Consider the following 17897-nt stretch of genomic DNA (forward strand, 5'->3'; position numbering starts at 1 on the left):
GCTCTCCTGTGTGCATAGAGTGAGCACATGGGTGCTGCCTGTTGCTATTTAACGCTTATATGCACATTTCTAATCCCAGCTGATCTGGTGTGGGGTAGGGGAGGGGTCTGGGGCTAAGTTCCCTGTAAGCCAGGTGGCCGTGCAGCAGGCTATTAAGCGCTGCATAGGTGCTCAGGGAACCCACCTGGCTGGGACCTGCTGCAGCCAGGGGAGGGGCACCCCAGCCCCGGGGGAGAGGAGGAGGGGCACGTGCTGTGTGGAGTTCATTCTCTCTCTTATCTCTCCCCCCCCCCCCCCCCCGTAGCCCTGGGGCAGCCTGCATCTCATCCCAGAGCCCACACACCCAGTCCTGAGCCCCTCATTCCAGGCCCCATCCCAGAGCCCGCACCCCCAACCGTAGCCCTCGCACCCCTGTACCCCCAACCCTCCGCCTCAGCTGTGAGCCCCTTCCGACACTCTGAACCCCTCGGCCCCACCCTGCCACATTAATTTTATGTGCACCAATATGGAGGTGATGTGTCATACATCACCTCCGTATTGGTGCATATAACAAAATTCATTCTGCACATACATGGGGAAAAATTATAGGGAGCACTGGTCTGGGGGCTCTGCCCTTGGGGATGCTGTGTTGGGAGCTGATTCCCTGTGGTGCTTCCCCTTCAGGTCCAGGAGTACAGGGAGGCCCTTGAAGGCGTGCTCATCAAGGGGAAGAATGGAGTTCGCATGGTACCGGAGTTGTACAGTGTCCCTCCCAATAAGGTGAGTGTAGCAGGGCAGCCTCCATCTTGAGCACTTCCCTAACGGCAGGCTGTGGCATGACACACCTGCCTCCATTTCCCCTTTGCAGTCATGTGAAGAGCCACAGTCTGCAGATCCCTCATTGTAAAAGGCAGCTTCTCCCCAAACACGGTCACAGCACAGCAGCTCATCAATCCCATGCCGAGATCGTCCACCCGAGTCATTAACTGCTCGGTCCCAAGACTATTCCCCTGTCCTGGGGACCCACTCTCCAGGCCTCCACCTGAGAGTTCCCAGACCTGCTGCTCTCCCATGAGCCATGAAGCCTTGCTCTCCCTTGAAGCCTTGGGGCTCAGCCTTTTCCTGTAGCCCCAAGTCAGGTTTCCTGTGAGAGGGGTTCCACTGCCCCAGGGCTTCTCACTGGGGTGCCCCACTCTGCTCAGGGGAACCTCCCTCCAGGGCCAACCCCTTGCTGCTGGGCTCCTCCCATTCAGGTCTTCTGCCAAAAGGCGCCCTGCAGTGTAAGTCTCCTAGGCCTCCCCATCTGTGAGGCCATCTCTGCTCCTGGGATCCACCCTCCTGAATTAACCCCTTGCTTCTGGGCCCAGCTTGCACTGACCAAGCTGGCTCTGCCACAAGCTCTCTGGCCCCCTGGTACAGTCCCCCAGCTCTAGCCAGTGCTCCTGACAGTTTTCTTCCGGCGGGTATCCTGCAGCTCTTTCCCTCAGGCAACTCCCTATTCCTTCTGCCAGTTGCCTGGCTTCAGGTATCTCCGACTTGCCCAGTCTTGTTTTTATTTTGTTCTGTGTATGTGGCCAAGGTGCCTTCTGTTAAGCCCCGTTGGGCATCAGCTGCCGTGTCACAGTCACTGGGCCCTGCTCCCTCTTAAATGAGCCAGTGGCTAACGGGAGGGCTGCACCTTATGCCCAGGGCCCAGGCTCTTGCTTAAAACATTAGAGGTAGCAGGAATCAAAAGGGATCCAATCTCCCTTCCCCGCCTCATGCTCTTGCTGCCACCCCATAGATGCTCCCTCTACCAGTGCCCAAAGTGGGGAGGGCGGTTGATGACAGCTGTTACCCAAGACACCTGTGCATCGCTGTCCCCCTGCCTGGCCAGGGGCAATGTGGGGTGAAGCTGGGCACCTCTGCTGTAGGCTCAGAACAGCTGTGGTTGATTCCTGCAGGAATCCACCTGCTGTCTTTCCCCTCCCCCTTCTGGGTGGGGTGAGCGTGGCTCGCTGAGTCTCGTCTCCAGCGTGCTCTGTTCCTGGTCAGGGCTAAGACTGGGCAGAGGCTGGAGGTTGCTGTGACCCCTGCCCTGTGGGTTGAGGGCATGCTAGTTCTCTGGGTTAGTGCTGCCCCCTTTCCAACCAGTGTGTGAGGCACTTGAGGGGGAGGGGCTGTGTGCTCCCTTCCATCTGAGGTCAAAACAGCTGGCTCCAACACCCCTCAATCCCAGGTCTGCTCTCCTCAGGATGGAGTGGGTACATCTGCGCTGCAGCTGAGCATGAATCTGTCTACCTGGCCTGGCAGGCTCGCCCCCAGCTGCAGTGTGGACGCAGCTAGCATGTCCAGCTGGGAAGCACAACTCCTTCCACCTCCATGCCCTTCAGCTCATTGCAGCGCTCACGGTATGCACGCCACTAGTTCCAAGGGATGTCGCTCGCTGCTGAGACACCTGCCCTGCCAGGCAGTGCTTTAGCAGGGTGCTAAGCTCTGCTGGCTGCCCTTTGCCCCCCTCTGACAGTCTCTAGGTCTGGCTGCCTGACCCTGATGAACCAAATGTCTGAAAGCAGCCAGGGAGGAAGGGGCATGCAGGGGACAGCTATGATCTCCTGGGGGTGGGTACTTTAAAATATGTCAATTGCCTTTAAAGTCAGCATCCAGCTGCCAAGAGTGAGAAGATGCCACAGCCACACTGGGGATCCTCTGGTAGCCTAAGAACTCTGCTGTGCTAAACCAGGAAGATCCATAGGAATGTTGCTACAATGTTGTGTGGAAACTCTAGCTGCTTCCAAGAGATTTGCATTGGGAGGCCCTGAATGTGTGGTATTGGCCTCCCCTAGTTAACTGGGAGGGGGGGAGGGGTCTCCCATCAGAGCATGGGAGGGGAAGCTTGCCTGGGTAATACCCCACCCCGATAGGAGAGGGCCTCCCGGGTATGTGATGGCAGTACTGAAAACGTTCCCTGCTGGGTGGTGGGTTGGTGCCCTGCAGCATCTCCTAGGCTGTAGGCACTGTCGGTTGCCTGATCTCTCACTTATTTTTTTCCTTCCAGGTGGATGAGGAGTATATGAATCCCCACACTGTCGACCGGGTCCCTATGGGCAAGCTGCCCCACATGTGGGGCCAGTCTCTCTACATCCTGGGGTGCCTGATGGCAGAGGTGAGATCACACCTGTCACTCTGGGCTGCCGGTTAGTCCAAGCTTAGCAGCTCTGATCTCTGAGGTATTTGTCTGCTCAGGAGTCAGTCTTCGTTCCTGTTGCATTAAACATTGAGGTGCTGAGCACTCTTGCCTCCGTCATGGTCAGTGGGAGCTGGGAGAGCTTAGCACCAGGCCCGGCAGATCTTTAAATTTGCGAGAACTGCCCATAACTTCATGGAATCTGTGGCTTTTCCTTGTAGCGCCCTACTCCTAGGCTCTCTCTGCATCTGCCTCTGAGTAGCACTTGTCCACAAACACATGGGGCTGTTCTGTTGCCCACTTGCTTGCATTCTACCCAAGGCCTTTTTTTCATCTTTTCTTTTTCTGGTCACTGCACTCTGCCTGCGCCGCTTGCTGTCTGGTGCATTGGGTGAGCAGCCTTTTCTGAAATATGCTCATATGAGTGTCTGGAGGCTTGTCTAAGTAACATCATCTACCACACCATCCCCTCTGCAGTAAAACATCCCTCCACCAGGATAGCAAAATCTCCTATCAGCATCCAGAGGCCGCTATTCAGCACAGCAGTGCTCTGTACTATGACCACTGCAGTTCATGGCTACTTCACTCATCTTCCAGGCCTGCTTTTATTACACTGTCTGGGTGAGCTCTCCTCCTGCTTCTTATCCTGCTAGCTTCCTCTGCACTGTTGTCTTCTACTTTTGGAAGAGCTGAGACCTGGAGAAGGTGGGATTAAAGCATTAAATATTCTTTCTGGCCAGAGTGTGTTCATTACTGAGTCCCTCTGAGGAAGCAAAATAACTCTGGGTGAAGAAGGATCTGCCACTCCTGTCTCCGAATGGGCTCATCCATGAGTACCAGAAAGGGGAAGAGGTTTTTCCAAACTATCTTTTTCCAGTAGGCTTTAGAAGCCCATTGTAATGCTGATCGACTGAACCTGACAGATGGGGGTTCCCCACCTAATCCAGTCCTCAATGTGTGATTTGTGTTCTGCTGCTAGGGTAATGTTAGCAGGGGTCTCTGTAAGCAGCTTGTCTTCTCTGTGAGGGCAATTCCTCTCTCTCTGGTTATTTCTTCACACAGGGATTTCTGGCTCCAGGTGAAATTGATCCCCTGAATCGCAGGTTTGCTACTGTCCCGAAGCCAGATGTGGTAGTCCAAGGTGAGCATGGCAGTCTGATGTTACAGGTTGCTGTAGGTATACTACAGAAGAGGGGATGGAAACAGTCTCCAGCTGCAAATGCAGTATGGCTTTCTGCCCACCAGCAGGGCTGGCAGCTTCACCGCACTGGATCTGGTAACTGATTTGATTTGGCAGACGTTTATTTGTGTCTGGTAATGGGTGGTGCAGCTGGTCGTCCTTTCAGGAGGTTGAAAGCCTTCATACAGGTGGTGAGCGGTGCCATGAGGTGACGGCAAAAGTAACGTTTCCCCCTTACAGTTTCTCTGATCCTGTGAGATCACTCAAGCTAAGCAGAGTCCATTCAGATCAATACTTTATTGGAAGACCTCTCAGGTGTCGGTGTATCTGTTGTGGGGACTCTCCCCTCTGAGTCAGTGCTGAGCCAATGCCCCAGCCTGGTTTGCTGCTTGAGATGCTGTTCTTTTGGATGGCACTCTGAGAGTGAAGGGGCCGGGACTCTGATTTAAAGATTCCTTGTCTCCCTTCAGTTAAACAGCTGCTATGTTGTTCCACAGAGGTGGCTACATTTCAGCAGTGGCTGAAGTGACATGGGAGCTATATAAAGGAATCTGTTTAAGTATATAAAGCTCTTAAGGGTCCTTCGGGATAGAAGGTGCTGTAGAAATTAAGTGCTCCCTTTAAGCCATGACCTCATGCCAGTGCCGTTGCTGACTCATATACTGATGAGTCTTGCTCTCACCTCCGTCACCTGCTAACCTGGACCTCTTGTCCAGTCCACTGGGCAATGAAAGCTTCCACATGGCAATTGTTGCTGCCAGAGGGATGGCTCTCAGACCCCCACCCCTCGTGGCGGAGAGCCCAGCTTGTCCTCTAGGGTGGCAGGTTAGCTGGATGGGTGCTGATGCTAACGATGGGGGAACCCAAGCAGTCATTGCCAAGCAACTTGCATCCAGTCTCTGAGCAACCTCCATCCAGTCTCTGAGCAACCTCCACTGCCCAATGGCCATTCCCCTTTTTTTGAAGTTCCTGGCCCGAGATCTCCAGCTGCTGATACTACCCTCTCCACCCTCGCCCAGTGTGCATCCTAGCCGAGACAGACGGCATCAAGGCCATTCTGAAGAAGCAGGGCATCGAGGTGGAGACGGTGGCTGATGTGTACCCCATCAGAGTGCAGCCGGCCCGGATCCTCAGCCACATCTATGCCAGACTGGGTGAGTGGCCGGAGCTTTTGCCAAGGCACCTGGGTCGGGGTGATAGAATATCTGGATGGGACAGGGAGAGGCAGCTTGGGAAACAATTCGATCCTCCCTGTGTCTGACTTTCCAATGTACTCTAATGGACAGTGGAGCAGTGGGTCTTGTGACACTGCCACGGCTGAAACACTGTCAGCTCCCACCCTCATTTCTTGTTGGAGAATGTCCTGAGGCTGCCAGTAACCCTTTCCTGACTGAACACAGGTGTGTGTTTTCTCAAACCGTGCCTGCAAACCTTTTAACCCCACTTCTTTAGCAGGCAAAGGACTCTTGGGAGAACTCCCCACCCCGTTTCACCACCCATTCCTCAGAATCTCTCTTTCAACGTCAGTCTCCAACCTGCTGACTGTAAGCCCAGGCTGCAATCAATATGGCCATGTTGGTCAAGCTCACTTCCAAATCTAGATCTTGTTATAACAAGCTTCAGCAGAGCCGGAGATCAATGTGAGGTTTTTAACGAGAGGAAAACCATTTCCATCTCCAGTGCAGAGCCTGCAGCCCAGGTGATGGGCTCCTGCACGCAGACCTCCAACTGGCTCCATACCCTCCGACTGTCCTGGCAGCTTTCATGGGGCGAAAATCTGACAAGGGGCATGGAGGGTGAAAGGTCAATTGGAGTCTGAACGCCCTTGCTATCTAGATAAGGCAGTGGTTCCCAACCAGAGGTACGTGTACCCTTGGGGATACGCAGAGCTCTGCCAGGAGATACATAAACTCCTCTAGCTATTTGTCTAGTTTTACAACAGGCTACAGAAAAAAGCACTAGTGAAGTCAGTACAAACTAACATTTAATAAGACACTGACTTGTTTATGCTGTTTTATATAGTTTACACTAAAATGTAAGTACAATATTTATATTCTGATTGATTTACTTTATTATTACATGGTAAAAATGGGAGTCAACAGTTTGTCAGTAACACCATGTTGAGACAGTTTTGTGTATTAGGTCTGATTTTTGTAAGCAAGTAGTTTTTAAGTGACATGAAACTTGGAGTACATAAGACAGACTCCTGGAAAGGGTACAGTCATCTGGAAAGGTTGAGACCCACTGAGGTAAGGGAACCTTCAAGAAGACAGGAGCCCTGTTGTCATTCCAAGCCCTTGACCTGTCCTCTCTCCTTAAGGCCAGTTGAATTCAGGCGAGGGAAGTCTGAATTAATGCTGACAGTCCTTCCCTCCCTCCCTCCCGCAACAAGCAAGCACGGAAACCTCTGTCACTCTTCAGCAGTCCCCTCTTGTGTTGCTTGCTTGATCTCTAGAAGGGAGCTGTTTTGCACCAGATGCTGAGTGTTGTCAAGGGATGGCCTGGGGACGGGAGACCTCTAAGTCCTATCCCAACCCCTGCTTTGTGTAGCTCCAGCCAGTGCTGCCCCTGAAAGCCGTGTGGAGCACGTTGCTAGCACAGCCTTCAGCTTCCTGGAAATCTGCCTGTGATGGGTTCGGTCATAGAGACCCCCTTGGGATTGTCACCTGATGTGCTGAAATTACCTCTGAGCCCATTTTCCCTGCCATCTTGGGACTTCCAGAACCATGTCTTGTTGAGCCATGCCCCCAAAGCTACAGACTAAACTGAGAACAGCTCAGCAGGTTACTTATCTCCAGCACCCAGACACTTAGTTCCCAATGGGATCCAAACCCCAAATAAATCCATTTTACTCTGTATAGAGCTTATACAGGGTAAACTCATAAATTGTCTGCTCTCTATAACACTGATAGAGAGAGGTGCATAGCTGGTTGCTCCCCCAGATATTAATCACTTACTCTGGGTTTATTAATAAAAAAGTGATTTTATTAAATATAAAAAGTAGGATTTAAGTGGTTTCAAGTAATAGAACAAAGTAAGTCACCAAGCAAAAACATGCAAGTCTAAGCCTAATACTTTAAGGAGTACTTGTGCCACAAGTACTCCTTTTCGTTTTGCGAATACAGACTAACACGGCTGTTACTCTGAAACCTAATACTTTAAGAATCTGTTTACAGGTAATATCTCACCCTCAGAGATGTTCCAATAAGCTTCTTTCACAGACTAGACTCCTTCCTAGTCTGGGCCCAATCCTTTTCCCTGGTACAGTCCTTGTTACTTCCAGCAGACATCTCCTGTGGTAAGCAGGGGTTTTCTCATGACAGGCAGCGTCTTTTGTCCTGTCCTGCTCTGCTCTTCTCTTCTCTCCTCTTCCCCCCCCCCCCGGCCCCCCAAGTTTTGGCACAAGGCAGGAATCTTTTGTCTCTGCTTTGTCCCCACCCCTGCATCATCAATGAAAAAGTACAAGGATTAAGATGGATTCCAGTATCATGTGACATGGTCACATGTCACTGTAAGACCCCCTAGTCTCCATTCTTCCTGGGTTGGCCCACATGTATACAGGAAGGCGTGCAGGTAAATAAACCATTTACAACCAATTGTCCTGGTCAGTGGGAGCCATCAAGATTCTAAACCACCATTAATGGCCCACACTTTGCATGATTACAAAAGGACCTCCAGAGTTATACTCATATTTCTAGCTTCAGATACAAGAATGATACATGCAGACAAATAGGAGGAATATATTCAGTAGGTTATAACCTTTATGATACCTTACAAGAGACCTTTTGCATAAAGCATATTCCAGTTATATCATATTCACGCTCATAAGCATATTTCCATAAAATATATGGAGTGCAACATCACACTGCTTCCTTCTTCCATTTTGAGAGCACATCTTCATTTAAACAGTGAATAACTTCCCCACTGCATGTGTCTGCTCAGGGAGCTGAGAGCATGTCTCTGTACCCCACTGCCTGGGATTCACTGCATGCTGGTGAGGAAACCCTTATCCAGTGGTGCCAATATATTAACAAGGGGCTAGACAAACATTCTGGTACAAGCAGTGTGGGACCTAAGATTCAAAAGATCCCAGCACCGCTTGCGACGGGAGGCTGGACTCAGTGTAAGTAGGGAGCATATGGCAGTCCTAGCAGCTGGATTTCAATTAAGCTACAAATCCTCAGTTTCCCCTGCAAGGATAACAATGGAGCCTGATCCAGTGGAAGGGCTGTAAATGTTAACTCCTCTCCAGAGCAAGAAGCGTGTTGGAGCAGGGCATAATAATGAGTCCCTAGCTCTTATCTAGCACTCTTCATAGCAGTATTGTCCCAATTTTACAGATGGAGAAACAGGCATAGAGCAGCCAAGTGACTTGCCCAAGACCTTCCAACAGGCCAGATGCAGGAATAGAACCCAAATCTCCAGAGTCCCAGTCTAGTGCTCAGATGGGCTATAATGCCTAAGGTGCAGCATAGCGCATCCAGAGTGGGGAGCTGACCTCTGACCGAAAATCTTGTCACTTTCGGACAAAGCATCACTATTGGAAACACTCTTGCTCCAGATGTGTCTTGGATCAAATGGGTTTCTTTGCGTGGGGACAGCCTTTGAGCCTGAGCCTGTTTGCCCAAATGTCCTGTCTTAGGTCTCCTCTTGGAGCATTTTAGTAACAGAGGCATTGACCTCTCCTCTTCCCACTTCTCACAGGTCGCAACAAGCAAATGAACCTGAGTGGACGACCCTTCCGTTACATGGGAGTCCTGGGCACATCCAAGCTCTATGACATCAGAAAGAACATCTTCACCTTTACACCCCAGGTAGGTGGCCATGCTGGGCAGTGTGGCAGCTGAGTGTGTGTCATGGTGGTAGATGTGTATTAACCATGCTGTGTCAGCGGTGCAGCTCCAACCAGGTAGGTGCATGGCCTTTAGGGCTCGAAGCACAAGCTTCTTTTTAAAGGATGCTGCAGACTGCTAAGTGTAGTTGTAGCCATGTGGAGCCCAGGATATTAGAAAGACAAGGTGGGGGAGGGAATGTCTTTTACTGGACCAGCTTCTGTTGGTGAGAGAGACACCGTTTCAAGCGACACAGAGCTCCTCTTCTTAGTCTCTCACCAACAGAGGCTGGTCCAGTAAAAGGCTGGTCCACCTACCTTCCCTCTCGAAGAGGCATGAAGTCAGAGTTGGGGCCTTCCCAGTCCACGGAAACCTGTCAGTTTCTCCATAGCAGGTGCTTCAATGCTGTTTTTTAAAGGAAGTGATCCATGGCAGCAGTCTAGCCCCTGTGTGGACCCTACCATAAAAGCAGTGTGTGCACAGCAATGGAAGGAAATGTCTCTTTGCTCAGCCAGTCCTGGGAACAGTCCTGGCTGCCCATGGTACCACATGATGCCATGGTGCTCAAGATTCTGCAGCTGGGCGTAGCAACAAAGCAGTTTGTGGAGAAAGCCTCACAAGAAGGGAAAGGGGAACAGCCAGCGCCTCCTGGTTGGGGAGGCACCAAGAGTGTGGGCAGGAAGTGCTCCTGTAAGCAATTCTTCCTTTTCTTTACAAACAGGGAAGCCCCCTAGAGGCTGCTGTGAATAAGGAGAAATCAGGAAAAGCCGTAAAACCTGATTTTCTTTTAAAAAAACAAAAAACCCCAAAAAACCACTAAAATCTCTTGGTTTCCTCCTTTTTAAGAACACCAAGAGGGACTGGTAATAGAGCAGGGAGATTTCCACCTTCTAGGTCCCTGGTTCCAGCCCAGGCTAGAGGTGCAACAATCAAAAGCCAGGGTGCATCACACTGCCCCATGGCTTTGAGCAGGGGGTTGGACTAGATGACCTCCTGAGGTCCCTTCCAACCTTGATATTCTATGATTCTATGGCTCCTATGTGCAGAGAGTAGTTGAGCAATTAAAATCTCCTGCCAACTGGTCCCCAGGCTGGCAGGCATGGCAGGGAGCCTGAGGGCTGCATGGGCACAGAGGCAGGTCATCCTCTTGCTGCAGCAGGTGACTTCTCTGCATCAGGCCTATGCACACTGGAGAGGCTGTGAAGCCTACACCATCTGCAGCTCTGTAGGCAAACAGAGGCTGTCAGCCCAGCCTAAAGTCCACAGGCTGTCAGGAGAACACAGAGCAGTCAGAGCTCCCGTCACCAAGATGATACAGCAGCCATGCTTGTGTCTCTTGGGCTAATGACTTGTGTATGGGTGGTAGGAGGGTAAATGAGGAGAGAAGCAGACTATGTGGGAAATAAGTGACACCACCCCCTCCCCCCCGCTGCCCCCATGAGGGCATTTATCTAACAGTGATTGCTACAGAGCTGTTGAAATCTGGTCTGTCTCTGTATTGATGCACTTTGTCACTATGGTAGCTGCTAGAAATGCACTGGAAGGGCACTTCCCCTCACAGCAGGATGCTGCTGAGCAGCGCCCATTGCTCTTCTCTCCAGAAGTGTCACTGCCACGGATTCTGATTAATTACTCTGTGGCAACCAGCAGGTTCCCATCGCTGTATGACAGCATTACCATCTTCCCACACCTGCCTATCAGCTGGAGAGCTGGCAGCCGTGCCTAAAGCAGGAGTCTTGAATCTGGGGTTGTCAGTCTCCAGGCAGGTTATGTAGAAAGGATTTCCTAGCAGCCAAGAACTAGCTTCTCCCATACAGCCTCTGTGATTCTCGAGTATTGCCTGTCTTGCACTCATGCAGCCTACAGAACATGCCACCTGTAAGACCCCTAAATCCTGCAGATGCCCAGAACCAATCCATGGCAATGGACTGACCTGCTTGCTGTGACATTGCAGAAGCCCTTTCTAGTTTTGCTCTTTCGTCTTATGAATGGAACACTGCCCACCTCTCCCTGTGCTGCAGCAGCAGTCCGAGTCCTCGTGGCTTTCAGCCTCTCACGCTCACCTCTGCTCCTTCATCCCCTGCAGTTCATCGATCAGCAGCAGTTCTACTTGGCCCTGGACAACAAGATGATCGTGGAGATGCTGCGGACAGACCTCTCCTACCTGTGCAGCTGCTGGAGGATGACTGGACGGCCGACAATCACCTTCCCCATCTCGCAAACCATGCTCGGTAAAGGGCCCTCTGGCCTGTCTCTTGACGGGTATCCAGAAAGGCAAAGTCAATGCAGCCCTTAAACATAGCGTAGCCTCTTAGCACCAACCCCTAGAAGATGTGCACTAGGAAGTTCTGTGGAGCTGGTCCGAAGGTCCCAGCTGATCAATGGGAAGGCAGCAGACCTGTGCTGTCATGCTCTGACCTGTTGTAACAAAGCAGCCTTTGGCGGGACACTACTGAGAGTATCAATTCAGGACAAATTGCTTAGAGCATGGCAGTCACAGCCCAAGACTAGGGGTCCTTTACTACTAAGGCACACTAAACCAGCCAAACAGAGAGAACTTCGGTTTTACCCCACTGGCTAACCAGAAGTCATACAAGCAATTCCCTCAGACACTCCAGTTTCTCAGGATCACCACCAGTGCCACTCCTTATAGAGATGAATGGTTATGAAAACCAATACCCCAGTAAACGAAGAAAAGTTCTCCCAATTCCAAAGGACCAAGCCCCAGACCCAGGTCAATATACCAGTCAGATCTTACCCACAAATCACGCTGTTGCCAATCCTTTAGAACAGGGGTGGGCAACCTGAGCGTGAGAAGGAGCCAGAATTTACCAATGAACATTGCCAAAGAGCCCCAGTAATACCTCGGCAGCCCCCCATCAACCCACCTCCCGCCCACCAGCTGCCCCGCCGCTTGGCGCCTTCCCCTCCCTCCCCACACATCCCAAACAGCGTGCAGGAGGCTCTGGAAGGGGGTGGGGGGAGGAGTGAGGGCAGGGCAGGCTCAGGCGAGGGGGTGGGAAGGGGTGGAGTGGGGGCAGGGCCTGGGGCAGAGCCAGGGGTTGAGCAGTGAGCACCCCCCGGCACATTGGAAAGTTGGCGCCTGTAGCTCCAGCCCTGGAGTCGGTGCTTGTACAAGGAGCCGCATATTAGCTTCTGAAGAGCTGCATGTGGCTCCGGAGCCCCAGGTTGGCCACCCCTGCTTTAGAATCTAAAGGTTTATTCATAAAAAGAAAGAAATATAGATGAGAATTAAAATTGGTTAAATGGAATCAAATACATACAACAATTGCGGAGTTCTTAGTTCAGGCTTGTTTCAGGGTTGATGGGATTACTGCTAATTTTAAACCAATCGAGTCTCTGGAGTATAGACGTCCCAGCTTGGGTGGGTCATTCAGAGCTTCAGTTTCAAGCACAGTTCCTCCAGAGGTCAGAAGCAGGATTGAGGACAAAATTGGGAAGATGCAGCTGCCTTTTCTAGTCTCTTGCCATGGGCCCTGCGCTTCCTTTGTTCCAGACACAAGCTGCCCAGCACATGGCTTGGAAGCCTGAGAGTTCTCTCCTTAGGCATGTCCCTGCATGCCTTGCTGAGTCATAAGGTGTATCTGCCTTCTCTCAATGGGTCAGTTGTAGAGCTGATGGTTCTTAATGGGCCATCAAGCAGGCCAGGCAGTGCTGATGCCAAACTGTCTGGGGTATCACCCAGAAGCATAGCACAAGTTTGAAATACAGACAGACATATATATTACTCCTAATACAAAGGTGATACAAACATATAAACAAGATAATCATATTTGGCAAATTATAAAATTTTTGCAGATATCTTACATGGCATATCTGTCTGATTACGGACCTGGGGATTGCAGTGGATGAGAAGCTGGATTTGAGTCAGCAGTGTGCCCTTGTTGCCAAAAAGGTTAACGGTATATTGGGCTGTATTATTGGGAGCGTTGGCAGCAGATCAAGGGAAGTGATTATTCCCTTCTATTTGGCACTGGTGAGGCCACACCTGGAGTATTGGGTCCAGTTTTGGTCCCTCCACCTCAGAAGGGATGTGGACAAATTGGAGAGAGTCCAGGGGAGAGCAACGAAAATGGTTAGGGGGCTGGGGCACATGACTTAAGAGGAGAGGCTGAGGGCACTGGGATTGTTTAGTCTGCAGAAGAGAAGAATGAGGGGGATTTGATAGCAGCCTTCAACTACCTGAAGGGGGTTCCAAAGAGGATAGAGCTAAGCTGTTCTCAGTGGTGGCAGATGGCAGAACAAGGAGCAATAGTCTCAAGTTGCAGTGTGGGAGGTCTAGGTTGGATATTAGGAAACACTATTTCACTAGGAGGGTGGTGAAGCACTGGAATGGGTTACCTAGGGAGGAGGTGGAATGTCCATTCTTAGCAGTTTTTAAGGCCCAGCTTGACAAAGCGCTGGCTGGGATGATTTAGGTGGTGTTGGTCCTGCTTTGAGCAGGGGATCGGACTAGATGACCTCCTGAGGTCTCTTCCAACCCTAATATTCTATGATTACTTCATGGGCGTTGCCCCAGGAGCCAACATTTGAAACAGGTATACGGCCAATACTTACAACTTTAAATACAAAAATAATACATGCATACAGATAGCATAATCATAACCAGCAAATCATAACCTTTTCATAGACCCCTTACTTGACCTCCTTCGTACAAGATTTGGTGCAACTATAGGACCTTGGTCGCAATAATGATCTACACGGTCGCGGTTCATGTCAATAATGTCACACATGTGAAGAACTTGCCTTGCTGTGGAAGGCACTGCATCAAGAGGGAAGGGTCAGACTGAACACCATTGTGGTTGGGGCCTCAGAATACAGATCTTTGTTAAAGAGGCTGCATTGTGCAATATTGGCAAAACATTAGTGTTAAATGCCTCCCTCCCCGCCTATAGGATGTGCCTCCACCCTCGGGCATTGTGGGTATCTCCAGAATCCATGCCAGCCTAGAGTTCTGCTGTTTAGCTTGAGCTGGTTGTATTTTTATGAATGAAACGCTTCTTTGTAGAAAAAACTGCCTCATCTAGGACATATTTTTGCAACAATTTCTGTCTGAATTTTCATTTTCCCCCTTCCCTCCCCTTCTCCTTCCTCCATCACTTAAAAAAGAAAAAAATTGTTAAATGGTTGTGAAGGAAAAAGAAGCAATAAAATATTGGCAAAGTGAGCGGTGGCTCCATTTGAGCCCAGTAAAATGGGAACAGAACCGTTCTTCCCTGGTCGGCCAGCCCTGCTGTTGGCCCTACATGGAGAGGGGGACTTTCCTCACACTGCCCCTCTCATTTTCACTGGTGTCCCAGTCTATTTTAAGCCCATTCTGGGTATTTCTAATATAATCCTTGCTGTGGCATCCCATTGCTCTCCCTGAGGTCCCCCTACACTCTAGTACCTGGGGCTGATATTTCATTCCCCTGCCTGTGGAAGCCCTGTCCCTGGAAGCCCTCGAGTTGGGCTGGCTGGGCTTGCAGCCAGGCCCTGTCAGTATAAATCCTAGGTGCTCGGGACGTGTTTGCTTTGCCTGCCCATGGCAGTCTGGCTGGGATCCCCCTATGAGACTGGCATCTGGGAAAGACTTTATGTCCTGCCCACTCAGCATCTGTTTCCCTTTTGGAGACTGGCTGCCCTTGCTTCTTTCCACATGGACATTTCTCCCTGATTTCCTCCAGCCTGTCAGGTGCATAAGTGGCCTGTGACATTACAAAGAGGTTGTTTGATCACAAGGTAATTCTGGAACAAAGGCACTCCCTCGACAACTGAGATTTGGCTAGAGGACATCTCACCTGTGCTGAAGAGAAGAAAAAACCCTTCCTGTTCCAGGGCTTGATCCCTTCCATTGCCATATTTGGCAGAGGAACTTGCCCCTCCGGGCCTGTTGCTAGCTTGGGTTTGTAGTGAGACCTTTTGGCTTGCGGGGGAAGTGGAGGGAGCCCCATTGCTTGGCACATCTTAAGTAATCAGCCTGGACAGAACCCAAGTCCATACACTCCTAGGAAACAATCCTGCATTGGTGAGATAAGTTCTACTGGGTTATGGGTCCCTTTGATCTAAGGGCAGGATGAACCATCTCCTGAGGTTGGGTGGAGTCACCTTTGCTCTCACCCACACTCTGTTAATTTCCCTCTCTCTCTGCTATTGATGATCAAGCTCATTCCCATCAATCAGTCCCTTAGTGAGAGGCTTTCTGGCTGCCCTCTTGGAGGTCCCTGTAGAAGAGCAGCTGGGAAGGTGACTTGGTGCCCCCCTGCCCAAAAAAAAAAAGCCCTTTGGAAGCCTGTAGTTCTGTCGGAGAACTAGGAATGAATTGGCCAGTGACCTGGCTCCAATGCCATCTGCTTCAGAGGATGTGCAAGAAAACTTGACAGACAACTATAGAATAACCTGCCATAACTGAAGTGCCTTCCTAGCCTTAGTGATTGGTTAATGCTGAGAGGCATGAGGGCTTATATCCCCTCTTCATCTTTATTCTAACTCATGTAATGGTATCATCTCCTTGTCATTGATCTATGGAAATATCTAACCCTTTTGTTTGAATCCCGCTAAACTTTTGGCCTCTGTATCTAGTGGCAATGAGTTCCACATGTTGTTATCTGGTGTGTAAAAAGGTATTTCCTTTTATTGCCCTTAAATTTGCTGCCTTTGAATTAAATTGACTGTTCCTTTGTCCCTTTGGGAAAAGGTGACTAAGAGCATTTCCGTCTCTGTCCCACTCTGTATAACTTTCTCATGTCTCCTCACTGCAGTAGTCAATCCTGCTGACATGTGCTGGTGTCTAGCCTTTGAGTGACTGTATACACTGTCTGTTACAGTTCAAATGATCATTGTTCTCACATGATTAGGAAACCTCTGGCCTCTTTTAGAGGTACCTAATCAACCTAGTTACACCTCATAATCACGTACCTCAATTATGGAGACTACCTGTTGGGCAGAAGGACTGATCTCCTTGCCCTCACTATCTGTGTCTCACTGTCTCTTTCACTATGTATCTTGCCACTGCATGGGTGGTAAGCTGCAGTGCGTTGACTATCACTCTGAGCCCCACACGAGGGTATAGGCCAGCCCTAGCACACAACTGCTTATGCCTGGGACTTCCAAGAAGTCCTGGCTGGGTGTGCCTTGGATGTTAAATGACCTTGTTATTGTTTGGTGCTTTTGTGGAAGGCAGCCTGCTAAAGAGTGAAGGGGAGCCTCGTTAGGCCTGGTCTATGCTACAAAATAAGACTGTGACCTGGCCTAAACTAGAGTTAGGTTGACGTAAAGCAGCTTGCGTTGATCTAACTAGGTCAGTGTTCACACTACAGCCTTGCTCTCGCTGATGTACGTGCTCTACTACACTGACATCATCACTCCACCTCCACAAGTAGTGTAGGGCTCATGTTGATGTCATTAAGATGACAGTGTCCCTGTAGACACTGTATTACTTCCTTTGGCTGTTGGCTGTCATTCTTGTCAATTTCAGGGTTCTGTGCTGGAGCTGTGAAATTGACAAAGTCCACCTCACAGCTTGGGCCATCATTCTGGGACGGTTGGGGGGCTGCTCAGGGAGGAGCTGTGCATGGAGCGGAGAGTCCAGGCTCTCAGCCTCCCACTCCGCCCCTCTTAAGAAGGTGGAAGCCCTCCCGGTGAGGACGTGTGACAATGACCGACAGAGGGTAGTGTGGACATGAGCTGAGCTGTAATCTGGCCTAGCATAGGTTGGTTGATTTAAGTTTATAGTGTAGACATGCCCTGTGTCCCAACACACCAGCTAGGTCTTTGGGTGGCCAGGGAAGCCTTTTTTTAGAATAACAGGGGGGCAGGGGAAGGTCTGTGTGTGTTGGCATGCATGAGGGATTCTCATGGAATTGTCTTTCCAGTGGTTGGAGAGAATCATAAACACTATTTAAATGTGTGTGTATGTGTGTGTGTGTGTGTGTGTGTGTATATATATATATATATATATAAAAAAAATATTTAAAAAATGCCCTGTCTGGATTGCCAGGAGATTCTGCATGAATGTGTCTCCCTTGAGTCATTCTCATGGCTGGTATCTCTCTGTCTGTGACAGATGACACTGGAACCAGCATCCACCCGACGGTGCTGGCAATGCTGAGGAAGCTGAAGGATGGGTATTTTGGTGGGGCAAGGTAAGCAAGAGCCGCTGTTCCCATAGCATGTACCCGCCGGCTGATTGTGCTCCAAGGACCATGTGAAGCAGAGTTTGCAGGGATGCTCCTGTGGCAAAGCATTGCCAGCCAGCTCTGATCTGAGGAGATGCAGTCTCAGCTTAATGAAGGCCCAGCAATGCCCCCTCATTGTGACGTGTTTGACATTCCATTGCTGACTTGGACATTGGTAGTAACCTTGTCCCTCAGTCCCCCCTCTCTGGGGTAATCCAAGGCGTTTAAAGCCCTAGGGGCAAAGTGCTTGGGTTTGGCATACCTTTCAGTTCAAAGAGGGGCCCTATTTTACCCTGTTCAGCTCGGGGCGGGGGTGGTGGTGGGGAAGGAGCTCTACTTCTACCCATGGGCAGAAGGGGTCCCAGAGAAGGGGATTTGAAGTACTTTGCAACAGGAGGTGTTTTTACTAAACCTTCAGTTACAAAGTCTGCACAGGGACATAGACCAACGCATCAGCTGGGAACCTGCAAATCACTGCACAGTCTTGCCCCAAGTTCACAATGCCATGGCCTAACCCTACAAACCCTTATTCCCATTCTTAGTGTCCAATACTTCGATATTGC

The 17897-nt window shown here is 50.4% G+C and overlaps 1 protein-coding gene across 7 annotated transcripts in view; it reads left to right on the forward strand.

The window, feature by feature from the left end:
- The window catches only part of PHKA1 (phosphorylase kinase regulatory subunit alpha 1), a 71839-nt gene that overhangs the window by 26647 nt on the left and 27295 nt on the right, over window positions 1-17897 (forward strand). For all 7 annotated transcript variants that reach the window (XM_077825732.1, XM_077825734.1, XM_077825733.1 and 4 more), the window contains 7 exons: window positions 664-759; window positions 3017-3124; window positions 4208-4286; window positions 5345-5479; window positions 9030-9139; window positions 11244-11388; window positions 17223-17301. In XM_077825732.1, the coding sequence (XP_077681858.1) occupies window positions 664-759; window positions 3017-3124; window positions 4208-4286; window positions 5345-5479; window positions 9030-9139; window positions 11244-11388; window positions 17223-17301 (752 nt within the window). The remainder of the gene's footprint in view (window positions 1-663; window positions 760-3016; window positions 3125-4207; window positions 4287-5344; window positions 5480-9029; window positions 9140-11243; window positions 11389-17222; window positions 17302-17897) is intronic.

This window comes from Eretmochelys imbricata, chromosome 9 (assembly GCF_965152235.1).
Source record: "Eretmochelys imbricata isolate rEreImb1 chromosome 9, rEreImb1.hap1, whole genome shotgun sequence".
Classification (NCBI taxonomy): Eukaryota; Metazoa; Chordata; order Testudines; family Cheloniidae; genus Eretmochelys; species Eretmochelys imbricata.